The sequence below is a fragment of the Panthera tigris genome, chromosome D3 (assembly GCF_018350195.1).
Source record: "Panthera tigris isolate Pti1 chromosome D3, P.tigris_Pti1_mat1.1, whole genome shotgun sequence".
Lineage (NCBI taxonomy): Eukaryota > Metazoa > Chordata > Mammalia > Carnivora > Felidae > Panthera > Panthera tigris.
The window spans coordinates 52,904,418-52,916,913 of record NC_056671.1 but is presented as its reverse complement, the minus strand read 5'-3'; the positions used below and the strand labels follow the sequence as shown (position 1 = coordinate 52,916,913).

The 12,496-nt window shown below is 37.9% G+C and overlaps 1 protein-coding gene across 1 annotated transcript in view; it reads right to left on the bottom strand.

Annotated features, from left to right (window-relative positions):
* DSG4 (desmoglein 4) overlaps positions 1–8,840 on the bottom strand; it is a 35,240-nt gene extending 26,400 nt beyond the window's left edge. The window contains 4 exon segments of the mRNA XM_042961570.1: positions 894–1,025; positions 2,572–2,607; positions 3,300–3,448; positions 8,828–8,840. Coding sequence (XP_042817504.1) covers positions 894–1,025; positions 2,572–2,607; positions 3,300–3,448; positions 8,828–8,840 — 330 coding nt within the window.
* Positions 8,841–12,496: the final 3,656 nt, after the last annotated feature.

Genomic DNA, 12,496 nt, shown 5'->3' with positions numbered 1-12,496 from the left:
ATGAAAATCCAGGAAATCCCCGAATGCAAATAAAAAGAAAAGAATATGCCATACAGTGAAGTAACATAAAGCTATAACTGTGAGTTGAAAGCAAACAATAACAATTTAAATCTTTCCAAAAATTTCCAAAAATCAGAATACTCCTCTGACAGAGAATAATGTCTTCTTGAGTGGAGGTTGTATCTGTAATATCACTCACTGCTGATGCTTACTATACATAGGTAAAACTTCATATAAACATGCAAACAATGTATAAATGTAAAGCTGTAAGGAGAGAATTCTGGTTGACTGCTCTGCTGTTTCACTAGTGGGGCAAGGCCAAGATGCCCCTTCCCAAGACCTAGTGAAACTGCTAACGTGGATCCCATCCTTCTTGGATCAATTTAGTACAGTTTCTTCCCTTCATTCTCCTTCCTTTTTAATTACCATTATTTGGAATACTTTTTAAGACTCTCCTAATTCTGGATATAGGAATCTAGTGGGAACTTTTGACACTTCCCTTCTTTCCTTTCTTGGAGAGAATTAATCAATACTGTAAACCTTTGATCTGGGGGAGGGATAGCCGGAAGATTATTACTACATGCATAAATTTTCTATAACATGTACCTGTGACAGATAAGCAGGACACAAATGAACAGATAAAGCCCAGTTGTACTGGAGATCCAGGTTTCTCTTCTAGGATCACTCGAAGACTCTCTGCTCTGTATCAGTTCCCACAAGGTAATATTCAAAACAGTGCCTCAGCAACATGAGCAAATGACTACCTGTCACCCCTCTTCCTAAGTCACTTTGGAGTAGTGAAGGCTGAAAATCCCCGAAATGTCTGAGGGCTTTCCTGCCCTGCAAATCATGTGTTATCAGCACCGCATACTCCTGTTCATTTCCTCACTTACTCTGGCAATCGGATTCCTCTTGGAGTTGTCCTCTCCTTCTCGACAGGCAGCAGCAAACTTGATCCACTCCCGCTTTTGTCTTCTGACCGTCTGCCATTTTGTAGTGCCATTTTCAACGTCTAATTCTTTCACCTTATGCAAAAATAGTTCACATTTTATACAGTGTTAGGACAGTTTTACTTAGTAAGGACATTTATTCAACATTGTAAGGTGCACCCAGAAGAAGCAAAGGTATTGAATTTGAGGAACAAAGAAAGTGTTCACTAATTCAAAACCCTTGGTGGGTGTAGCCTGGTCACTTGCCTACCTTCTTCTTTTGGAATCATCTCACTTGTAACTATATGATTCTAGTGAAACAAATTTCATTAGCTATGTGTCGTGCTCATAATGTGTTATATTGGATAATTTGTTGTGTTTTTTTCTTTCTTTCTTTTTTTTTCAATCTTTCCTCACCCCTCTTTGGGCTCTGACCAGGCTTTCTGATCTCCAGAGTTTAAAAGATTGCTGGTGTTCCGTTGAGTTCATCCTATGCAAAAGGAAAATTGTGCTGATGGGTATGGTCACCTAAAAGAGGGAAGGGATTTTTCTTTTCTTTTGGTAAGGACATCACTCTGGCTAAGCATCCAAATATATTATTGTAGGATTAGAAGAATATTTTAACTGAATTGATGGTACTTGCAATAATCCCATGGATAACTACGTGTCTTCTCAATGTTGTCCATATTTATCCCTGCTTGCTATATGTTTTTCTCTTTGTCGTCTTATGTTACTATTGTTGGAGGAAGTCTAAGAATTTTAAAGTATTGAAGAGTTTAGAAATGTTACTACATGCATAAACATATTTGTATACATGCATAAATGTATGCATTTATATATAAATATAAATAAATTTTTAAGTGACTCCTAATATACTTATTGAGGCCTAAATGATCGTAATGTTTGTTGAAGCTAATGCTTCATTTAATTACCACTTTGGGGAAGGAAACGTTCCCTGTGAATGGAGCTTATCCTTTCAAGAACCAAAGCACGTACACTTTCCCCCCATTTTGATACAACTTCCTGAAATGTACCAGAGATCTCTTCATCAACAGAGATTAGAAAAGTAATTTTATTTTCTTCAATGATTTGAGATTGATCATGATGAAAGTTTAATTACTGTAAGAAAATAAAGCCCTCCCAGAGATCGAGGACTTTATTTCCTGAGTCCCACTCTTAATGGCACTGGATTCTCTGTTGTTCTATTGAGTTGTGATGACATATATATATATAGATATATAGATATATAGATAGATATAGATAGATATTTATATCTTTCCCTTGCTGAAAGGAGGAAATTGACCATTGGTTATCTTTCTTAATGGTGTAACTGTCTAAAAATCTTCTTCTCATTCTAATGTATTACTGTGCTTCTTTAAGTTGAGAAATGTATGAATAAACTACTAATACAGTTTGAAAAGTAGGAGTTACTATGACATTGAGTTGTTACAAACTATGCCTGAAAACATGGATATTTAGAAGTATGGGTTTGCCATTGCTATTTTGGTTTGGCAGAGGTTCTTTCTCTTACCTTTTACTAAGTGATTATGATTTCAGTATTCTGATTTTCGATATACGATGCATTACAAAATTCCATTTTTCTTTCAATTTAAATTGAGAAAACAGTTTTAATATACATTACCTCAACAATAAATTCGCTGTTTACTTCTAACACCACCTGTTATAGAAGGTACAACATTAGCAAAAAGTGCATAATTTAAAGGAAACTGTCATAAAACCATTGACAATCTTCTTTTGTTAATTCATTTCTTAAATCCACATTTTGTTAATAATATAGAATAAGCATGGGTAATACAAAATGAATAATACAGGCTCTTTGCCCTCCAAAGGCTTTTACACTTTTAGGGAAGACAAAACACATAATTACAGCAAGACAGGTTAGGATATATGCTTTAATGGAGGCACTGATGGGCTTGATGGATGGGTATAGCAGACAACTCAAGTGATCGAAGTGAATTTTGGTAAGGACTTGTAGGAGACTAGGGACTGAAAAGGCTCTCAAGGATGAAGCTGCTTTGATAAGAAGAATTGATAAAAAGGAAAATTTCAGCCAGAGTAAAACATGAACACAGGGCACTTTTGGATGTTCCAGAAATGATAAATAATATTATTAGCTGGAAAGTAGTAGTAAGGACACATGGGAAACAAGATTTGGAATCTCAGTTTGGAGACATATCATGAAGTGCTTTATGTAGCAGATTAAGGAGTTTGAACTTCATTGGATAAGAGAGTAAGAGTGACAAAAGTAGTGTATGTAATACACAGCATCAATACAAAGGGTGGAATGTAAAGGAAAAGCACTTGAAGTCAAGACATGTAGGAGTTAGCAATTGCTAAGGTAAGGCATACTTAGAACACCAACATCAGTGTTGAAGTGGCACTGGAAAGGAGAGAAGATAGAAACATTCCCAAAGAACTGGTAGGGCTTATGGACCATGGGATGCCAGGAGGGGAAAGGTCAGATGGTGTAAGCTTGGCTTTCACAGACAATTGGAGTGCTAGTCATAGAAACAGAAAATTCAGCAGGAGAATGTCACTGCAGTGAGAGGGTGTCTGATGTTCGTTTTATTTTTGTAAATTTTTAATGTGATTCTAAAATTTGAGATAGATAGAAAAGCTAAAGAAGTAGAATTTATCCAAACACGAGTGTTATTTGAAGTTAAAGGAAACGAGGCTATTACATGCAATGGTGTAAGGTAAGTGAAGTAGGCAAGGAACAGAATCTTATGGGAAATGCGCATATCTGTGCAGGGTACAGAAAGAAGAAGTCTAAAAGCATAGGGCTCCAAGAGCCCAAGGGAATAGAGAATCAGGGGACCAGGCTGTGGGTGCAGAGCGGATTCTCTCGGTGTCAGAATCCGCTCTGCAGAATGCTACAAAGTGGTGGTGATTGTGGTGGTTGTGGTGGGTTGATGAGGAAGCTGAGTTCAGAAAGGAGACATTGGATAAGCAGGTGGACAAGTAACAAGAGAGGAAACAGAATCTCTGGAGCGGAATGATAAGAGGTTAGACAAAGAGGGAATATTTGATGGTTAATGTGCATAGCAAGGTGAAGGAGAATGGGAACCGAGAAGGTCATGGGTCATTGCTAACTTTTGCTGGTGACATATGCCAAATCATGGGAGTCAGGGAATGAGTTATTGAGAAAGTGGAAATAGTAATTGTAGATTACACTTTCAGTTAGGAGATAAAAGAAATGTGGGAGGTAAGATATAGTTTGAGGGGTTAATTAGATCAAGATATATTTTTTTAAGTTTATTTATTTTGAGAGAGAGAGAGAGAAAGAGAGAGAGAGAGAGAAGAAGAAGAAGAAGGAGGAGGAGGAGGAGGAGGAGGAGGGGCAGAGAGAGAAGGAGAGAGAGAATCCCAAACAGGATCTGCGCTGTCAGCTGTTAGCGCAGAGCCCAATGCAGGCTCGATCCCATGAACCAAGAGATCATGACCTGAGCTGAAATCAAGAGTTGGATGCTTAACTGACTGAGCCACATCAAGGCATATTTTTTTAATGTTGGGAAATCATGACCAAATATACGATCTAAAGGCAGAGGAGAAGGGGGCTGTGGAGAAAAAGTGATAGGAGGAAAAAGGAGAAAGGGAGAGGAAAGAAATCAAGGAACAGTTACAATTGTGATTAAAAGAGAATAGGAATGGCTGGATCAAAATGTGAATAAAAGAGACTTGGTAATGAGGTAGATTGTTTCTTCCTTTGATACAAAAGATCAGAATTCAATGAAGAGAGAAATCATTTTGAGGCATAATTAGAGGAAAATTATGCACATACCTGTTCCACAATTTTGTGGGGTTGGAGTGAGAAGAATTGGGAAGGGTGAAGGAAAGTGACAGGGAGCCAACTCATGCCATAAATGTTAGGGAACACTTGAGCACAGAAGGCTAGAAACAGAGGCAAGCAACTATTAGTCTGTAGTTGATGAAGAGTTTGAAGACCACCTGAGATGAGGAAGCAAGAATATGATGTGCAGGCCATCTGTTTTGAGCCTTTTTTTTTTAACTTTTTTTTTTTTTTTTAACATTTATTCATTTTTGAGAGTGAGGGAGACTGAGCATGAGCGGGGGAGGGGCAGAGAGAGAGGGAGACACAGAACCAGAAGCAGGCTCCAGGCTCTGAGCTGTCAGCACAGAGCCCGATGCAGGGCTTGAACTCATGGACTGCAAGATCATGACCTGAGCCAAAGTCGGATGCTCAACCGACTGAGCCACCCAGGCGCCCCAGTTTTGAGCCTTTTTTAAAGTAGAACTTGACATGGGGCGCCTGGGTGGCTCAGTCGGTTAAGCGTCCGACTTTGGCTCAGATCATGATCTTGCAGTTTGTGGGTTCGAGCCCTGCGTCAGCTCTGTGCTGACAGCTCAGAGCCTGGAGCCTCCTTCGGATTCTGTGTCTCCCTCTCTCTCTGCCCCTCCCCCGCTCACACTCTGTCTCTTTCCTTCAAAACCAAATAAACATTAAAAAAAAATGAACATTTTCAAAAAAAAAAAGGAGGACAAAATAATATTTGTAATTTATCACTGTCTCTTATTTAATGTTTTGTGTTCATAAAATTAGTTCTACCACATATACAGACTAGATGAAAAATGTAAGATCGATCATTATGGAGCCTTTTGTGCTTCAAATTGTGCAGGTATGGGAAGTTACACAGAGATATATGTTGTATGTGAAAGTCTTGTTCTGATCTAAAAGGAGGACACAATAGATATTTTACTTTTGCTGAGTGATGATCTGGAATTTATTGCTAATCATGAATCTGCCAGAGGCTTTAGTGTTTAAAAATATTTTAAAATCTTTGAAGAAATAGAATATATGTGTAAAATTTAAGAGAACAAAATTTTACTTTCATCTTCTTTCTGTATATTTCCAAAATAAATCTTTGGATTTATTGCGTTCTTATAAGTGATCTTGCAATAGCAGCCAATTTTGAACATTGACATTGCCACGGAGAGTAACGTTTTTACAGTATTTTGAATTTTTGAGAATGTTTAATAATGTTTCATCTATCGTTAAAAATGATTTATAATGACCTATACACTGGCAACCCTATTGGGTCCTCTTTTAATATTGTTGAAAATAAATAATTGAAAATCATATGACTTGTAAGAGGACACTATGAGTTTTAGAGTCAATTCTTTCTCAGTTCTGATATGGATATTTTGAATTATCGCTTGGCTCAGTGCCCTGGATACTTTTACAATCCATTGCAGTGCAACCTAGCAATGTTTGCCATGTGTGAGAGGTGTGACTTTTTTTAAAGGGAGATTTGGGAGAGGTCAACTTGATACTTCAGGTTCAGGTACATGTTCATCATGTTGACTTAAGGAAAGAATATATACGTGGAAGCTGAGTATGTAGTGAATGATTCATTTAAAACTATCTGTGTACTTATACCCTCTGTATAAGTATGATCATGTATCTCAGGGATACATGAGAAGCATGATCATGTATCTCAGGGATATGTGTACCCCAAATGAAGATTATTGTTATAGCAGCAATTAGGCTGATATCAAGTTTCTGAAATCTGTGTATATTTCTTTTTTCAATTATTTATTTATTTGTTTTTGAAAGAGAGAGAAAGAGAGAGAGAGAAAGAGGCAGAAAGAGGAGAGAGAAAATCCCAAGCAGGCTCCATGCTCTCAGTGCAGAGCCCGACACAGGGCTTGAACTCATGAGCCGTGAGATCATGACCTGAGCCAAAATCAAGAGTCAGACACTCAACTGACTGAGCCACCCCGGCACCCCAAATCTGTGTATATTTCTAAGTCAAATAGTTTCTGTCTCCAAATGGATATGTAGCACTAAATTATAGTTCAGCTTCATAAAAAGCAATGTGGTTTAGACACATTGGAGGCAGAAGAACTGAGGACGTGTCTTGACTTTGTTTGCCAGCTATGTGACCTTGGATAAATCTCCTAGCCTCTCTCTGTTTCAGGTTCTGATCTAAAACGAATAAAAAGTGTGAAAGTGATAGGCACAGGAAGTGCACAGTGTGTTCATAAAGAGGAAGAAAAGTGAAAGAGTTTTCTTCTGTGCTTTAGAGGGTATGTTCACAGCACACCCTGTCATATAAAAGTACTAGTCACTCATTTTTAAAGACTTGAAATTAGCCACATCAACCTGATTAGTCCTCAGTTTGAAGGGATAAAAGGAGTGTTTGGAGTTCATTTTATTTGCTCTTGTCCTCTTTACAGAACCCAGCTCAACTGAAGGATAGCAATGATCCATGGTTGCCCTGCGCATCTGTGAGTAGAAGCTCCTTTTCATCCTCTTGCTGTCCCCGACATTTTTTGTTTTTTAATTTCGGGAGGTTGCAACGTTAGATCCCGGGTTCTTATCTAGGAGAACTTATATCGTGCCTGTTGGAGGTGGTACACCTCTGGTATTTCTGCTTCCTACTCAGCTGGCTCTACTGATGAGGGTCCCAATCGCCACGCTCTCCAAATCCTGTCCCTTTAAGGACAGGTGTTCTTGAAGGAACTCTGCAGGTTTTATTCTCAGGCCCTATGAAATCATGAGCCCCGTCAGGAGGCTCCTCACTTTCCATACCTGGGAATGGGTGTTTTGGAAGAAACATGAAATGACATTGTCTTCCTAAGTTGCACACAGTAGCCTAACTGTGTGAACATCAATTAAACTGTGCAGAATAGTTATGGGCTCCTGGATAATTGCAGAAATTCCTTGCCTATAAAAGTCGCCATTTTGGAACCTATGTAGGTCACGCACCATTCAAAGGTGTGGTTTGGTCTGAGGGCCTGGCTAAAAGGCATCACACAAAATGGAGACTGTTGAACCAGTTACCATGATGGTGGAGTACATGAAAAAGGGAGTTAGAGGCACCTGCAGTTGAGGGAGCAGAAATAACCCAGAGAGATGTTTGGTATCCTGGGTGTGCTATGCTCTCTCTGGCCTAGTTGATGAGAAGGTTTCCCATATTCCTTTTTTCTTTGGACGTCCTTACAATAAATTGAATTAACTGAAGTAACCTGAATAGGCCTTTTTCTGGCAATATAAATGTGCCTCAGAAGCTAAAACATACGCACCCGTGCTACTTAGTCTCCCAGAATGAAAACTAAGATAGAGTATCTGCCCAGAAAGGGCTCCCACGTTCAAAGAAAGAGGAAAGCAGATATAAAAAGATACTGGAATGTTACAGACCCTGTAAAAGAAGCATGGATGGGATACAGCATTGGCCCAGTTGAGAGAAGGAGTCAAATCAGGAAGAGTGGATAAAGTTTTGGACGTGTAATATTCGGTTCAAATTACAACTGTACCACTTATGGTACATTTATGAATCATTTATGTCCTAAAGTTTATTTGTGAAATGAGGTTACTTCTGCTTATCCTTTAGGACTTTTGTTATGCGTGTGAAATGACTTTGTTAACTGTAAAATGTTTTGTAGTGTAAGGGGGTGAAACGAGCATGCAGTTCCAGACCAAATCCCTGAGATCCAACTCCTTGGTTGTCTCCGTTTTAAACCATCAAGCTGGCTTCATAGCTCACTAAACCACATTAAAGTTGCCTATTAGCTGATAAGTGGGAAATATGGAGAAGTGACTTGGTTAGAAAGATGCATTAGAAACAAAATCCATTCATTCATTTAAAATTTTTCATTGATACATATTATGTGACAGGTACTGTTTTTTTCTGTGGGAGACACGTTCCAACCTGTTATGATGTACCCATTCTAGGGAGAATAATAGGTTATATATACAATATCCAGTAGCCATCTAACTTTTGGCAAATTACTGAAGTTTTTCTGGGCCTGTTTTTCCTTGTCAGTACTTTCTCCTAAAGAAAATATGGTGATTTTATACAAGATATTGGAATCTAAGTCATTATGTGTACTAACTGCAATATTAGACTACATACCATTCTTTTCCATGCTGAGTGTATTTAAAGTAGTAGCTACTGAACCAGGATGTTTTTCATTTTTGTGACTTACCTTTTTGAAGTCAGTTTTTGAAGTCATTTGCACAGCTCAGACTAACTTATTAATAAGCAGTTCTCTCCTGAATAATACTTATAAAAATAATTGAGTAAAGCAATTGGTATCCTCATAGGGATATGTCAGAGATGCCAAGTTCAAGCCTAATTATACCACTTTTGTTTATAATTGAAGGTATATCAAGTAGTGGCATTTTAGTTTGTAAGCTGTGTAATTTTCCAGGTAGAAAGGAAAGGCAAATATTTCTCATGCAGGTCATATCTGAAGGTTTCACTCAGGTCACTCCTTCCAGAAACCCTGTCATCAGAGGTGTTCTCTGTGTGTGAAATATTCCAACATTCCAGCTGAGCTCCCACTTGGGAAAGGGAAGGAAGTATCCCTGCAACTCAAACAGCAGTTTCATTACTTTGTAAGGAACTCCTGCCTGGATACTTAGGGACTAAAAAGGAGGCAGCTACTACTCAGGATTGAGAAGTTCTCTAAAAAAGAAAAATATCTTTGAAAAAGGGAAAACATCATTGAGTCTCAAGAACCATGAAATATTTTCAGGGCAGGATTTTTATCCTACAACTACATCTACATAATATCTACAAGGTAGATATTATTGAGAAGACTCTATTAAAATCACAGGTCATGTTATGGTAATAATAATAGATATCTCCTGGGATATAACATTTTTTTTGTAGCCCAATGTGAAGTTTGTAGGAATCTTAAGGCAAAAATAAAGATTTGCCTGCTGGGATTAAAGTATATATTATAATTCTCTAGTCAGTTATATTGACAACAACAAAAATAATAGAGGTGAGATTTGCTTCCATGGAACCTTTAGTGTTACATGTTGAAAGAGGGAGGAAAGCAGGTAAGTGAAAACAGATACTAGAATGTAATAGACAATGTAAAAGAAGCATGGATAGGATACAGCATTGGCCAAATTGGGACGTCAAGGTTTTTGTAACAAGCAGTATTAAAACCAGTCACTTAATGCTACTTAGGGTATTTTATTTATCACAAATAAAAACCAAAATCAGATAATGTGTTTTTGTTGCGGTTGTTGTTAGTGGTGGTGTTCCCATAAGTCTATACACCTAGAGATTTGTCTGACAATAAAATAAAAAACAAATGACTGTTCTATACGGCAGAATCACATTGTTTTATGTGAGAACTAAATTGATAAGTGGCTGGGTTAGTTCTAAATATGTTTTTAAATTTTGGTGTCTGTTTTCAACTTACAGTGAGATAATATTTATATGCTTAGCTACCTACCTGCTTTATTTTCCAAGAGCAAGAATACTTAGTTGAAATGTTTACATCTCATAGGTAGCATATGATCACCATATGTACCCAAAAATTCTTATCTGATAGAAACTACCTAGCTGTTTTTTTTTATGATACCATCTACTGGATAGAATACAGGTCTCTTACAGCTAATTAACTGTTCTGCCTTAAGTGATTCTTTCTTAGTAAAACTTATACAATCCATAGCATGACCCAAATCTGTAGATTCTTCGACTAAAGTTATGAAAATAGTATTTGTGAGCCAGATGCAAACTTCTGCTACATAACTCTTCAGTAGAGGTAACTAAAGAATCTCAGAGTTTCTGCATTGGCAGGAGCTTAGTGACATCATGTCTAACAGTGTTTCCTGACATGGGGCACGATGAGGCCCTGAAAGGTTGGGTGCTTTGGCCAAAGGTACACAGCCCCTTTGAGGGGAAGCTGTGACTCAACCCTGAGGTTTCTGAGTCTCAGTTCAGTGTTGACTGTACCTGACTACCTCAATCCATTTTACAGGAGAACATGATGAACATCCTTAGGAAGACGATGCCAAAGGGCTTACATGATAAAATGGGACGCCCTATTGTAGCCTTGAGTTTTGGGTACCACTTATAGATCATGCCAGTCAAAATCTTGTTTAAAGTACCTTGTGGATGAGATATAGATGACATAAAGTACCCATCTCTGAGAAGCTGCCACACCCTCATTAGTGTGACCTGCAATGATGCCCAGATAGCCTTTGATTTAGTTAATGAAAAAAGGACAGAGTTCAAGAAACAAAAGACAACTAGGTGTGCCTATTTTCCACAACATCCATAATATATTGACTTTCCTTAACTTGTTCTAATCTTGAAACATTCTAGAAGTTTCTACTTCCTAATTGCAAAAGTTATTAAGTGATACGTTAAAGGATCTATTAGAAATAGAAAATACCTTAAGTCTATCACAATTACTAAGAAATGCAAAACACAAATACTTTAGTATCAGTGGGGAATAGGGGGAAATTAAGTATCAAAAACCTGAAAATTAGTAAGGATAATAAATCAATACTACCTAAGAGAGATGCTGAGAATCTGAAATATAATACTCTTTTAAGATCAAGGAGAAGAAAAATGAACTCAATAAAATTAAATGGTCATAAAACATGCCTGTGCGGAGAATAGGAGGCAAAATTTAATGCTCAGAAATACCCTTTAAAATCTTGATACATGCAGTGCGTTTTCCTTACAAAACCAAAAGATTTGTCTGAGTTGAAAGGCATGGAGATAACCCATAGAAATACAGCAATAGGTCTAGACTGATGATTCTTAATTTCCATTAAAAATTGAATCAGATTCTTTCCTTTTGTAATGCAAATAAATAATGATCATTATTACAGGGCATCACACTTCTATTTGGAGTTTTTCAGTTGACAAATATTTTTCAAAAACGGTCTTATTTAATAATCTGTCTCCCAAGCTCAGAGAACGGAATGTTCTACCGCTGTTTCCTTCCAAGTTTGGGCTGTGTGACCTTTGGCAGTGTTAGGCTGCTGCGCCACTTTGGAAGCTCATGGAATTGTAAATTCCAGAAGAATGGCACCTGCCAGGGCAAGTGGACAGCAATGTGTTCCCTTATCTCCCTAGCATTGGCTGCCCTCTGCCTTTTAGAACTGATGTTCAAGATAAATCCTATATAGAGCCACTTGCTGGAGAATATGGTGGAAATCATTTTCCGAGGTCATGTCATAGCATCACTGTGGACATTCCTAGGAGACTGAGAGGCAGCCAGAAATAGGGTATTTGCCTTTGTTTGCTTTGAAAAAAATGTCCAATTTTCCTAATAATTCCCTCTTCTTACCATTCCCTTTATTTTTTTAACTCTTTTGACTGAATTGTTCTGTCATTTGACATTCAATAGACTTATGTCTAATGTAATATAGTTTTCTTTAAATGTTTATTTTCAGAAAGAGAGGGAAAGAAAGAAATAAAGAGAGAGAGAGAGCGAGCGAGCGTGCAGGAAGAGGGGCAGAGAGAGAGAGGGAGAGAGAGAATCCCAAACGGGGCTCCATCCCATGAACCATGAGATCATGACATGAGCCGAGATCAAAAGTTGGATTCTTAACTGACTGAGCTATCCAGGCACCCCTTAATTGATTTTTAAAAATAGATTTTTTTCTAATTGAATTGGCATAGTTTGGTGAATTGACCGACCTGATCTCTGTTCCTCTAGGAATCCGGAATTAGATGCTCCCTTACCTTTTTCAAGGGTAGGACACTTGCTATACGTGATACCTCTCTGGAAAGCACTTTATGCTTTGAGCACCCAAAGGAGGAAAG